This window comes from Aphanomyces astaci, assembly GCF_000520075.1.
Source record: "Aphanomyces astaci strain APO3 unplaced genomic scaffold supercont1.532, whole genome shotgun sequence".
NCBI classification, from domain to species: Eukaryota; Oomycota; class Saprolegniomycetes; order Saprolegniales; family Verrucalvaceae; genus Aphanomyces; species Aphanomyces astaci.
In genome coordinates, this window is record NW_009798795.1 from 5,216 (window position 1) to 6,283 (window position 1,068).

General features: G+C 58.0%; 1 protein-coding gene across 1 annotated transcript in view; it reads right to left on the reverse strand.

Moving 5' to 3' along the window:
* H257_19374 (hypothetical protein) overlaps positions 1-1,068 on the reverse strand; it is a gene marked incomplete at both ends in the record, with an annotated part of 6,683 nt that overhangs the window by 4,949 nt on the left and 666 nt on the right. Inside the window, one exon of the mRNA XM_009848520.1 lies at positions 7-1,056. Within this exon, the coding sequence (XP_009846822.1) occupies positions 7-1,056 (1,050 nt within the window). The remainder of the gene's footprint in view (positions 1-6; positions 1,057-1,068) is intronic.

Sequence of the window (1,068 nt, forward strand, 5' to 3'; positions counted from 1 at the left end):
TGGCACCGATAGCAAATTCTTCTTCATGTTCGGCACGTAAAGCACGTTGTTGATCTCGATCTCGCGCTCGTCGCCGTTGGGCAGAACCACTCGCTCGATGATGGTTCCGACACCCTTGATGGCGACCTTAGCGCCGTCGGCCACCTTCAGTTCGCCTTCATCTCGCTCGTTCAGCGTGTCGAACTTGGCCTTGTTGTTGCAGATGTGGTGCGTCGCACCGCTGTCGACTGCCCACATGCCGGACACATCCTTGCCCGTCGAAAGTCCGCATTCCAGCGAAACCGCAAACGCCACGCGATCGTAGCCGTAGTCGTAGTCGTCGTTTCGCCACTGGACATTGTTGGCCCCGCGTCCACGACCATTGCCGCCGCGTCGGCCTCCCCGATTCTCATCCTTCTGCTTGGTCCAGCACTTGTCGATCACGTGCCCCAATTTTCCGCAGTAAGTACACTGGCGAGACTCTCTCTCGGTACTGAACGCCTTCGCCGCGTCTTCAGTCTTCACCGCCGGAGTCTTCTCGCCTTGCCGCTTGATATGCTCGTTCGTGAGCACCTTCACAACGTCTTGCGTCTTCAGCTCTGCGCTGCTCATCTCCAAGTTCAGCACGACGTTCTCGTAGCTCTTGGGGAGACTGCGCAACAAGCAGATCGCCACGTCTTCATCCTCCATCTTGGCGCCGATGCTGCTGAGCTTGGCGCTGATGTTGAGGACCTCGTTGCAGTGATGCAACACATTCGCGCCTTCAGACATCTCCATGCTGAAGAGCTGTCGCTTCAAGTAGATGCGACCAGCCTTCTGCGATCCTCCGTACAGCGTCTTCAAGCGCGTCCACGCGGTCCACGCTTCCTCGCAGTTGTCGACCACATGGTGGTAGTCCGCGTCCATGTGGAGCAGCATCAGACCGAACGCGATGTTGCTCGACTTGACATACTCGTCCCTGGCGCGAGAGTCCGTGAAGCTTGGAGTCGTCTCCCGGTTCACGACATGCCACACCGACTTGGTCAGGAACACACCACGCATGTAGCGGTTCCACGTCGCGTAGTTGTCGCCGTTGAACTTGTCGATGGA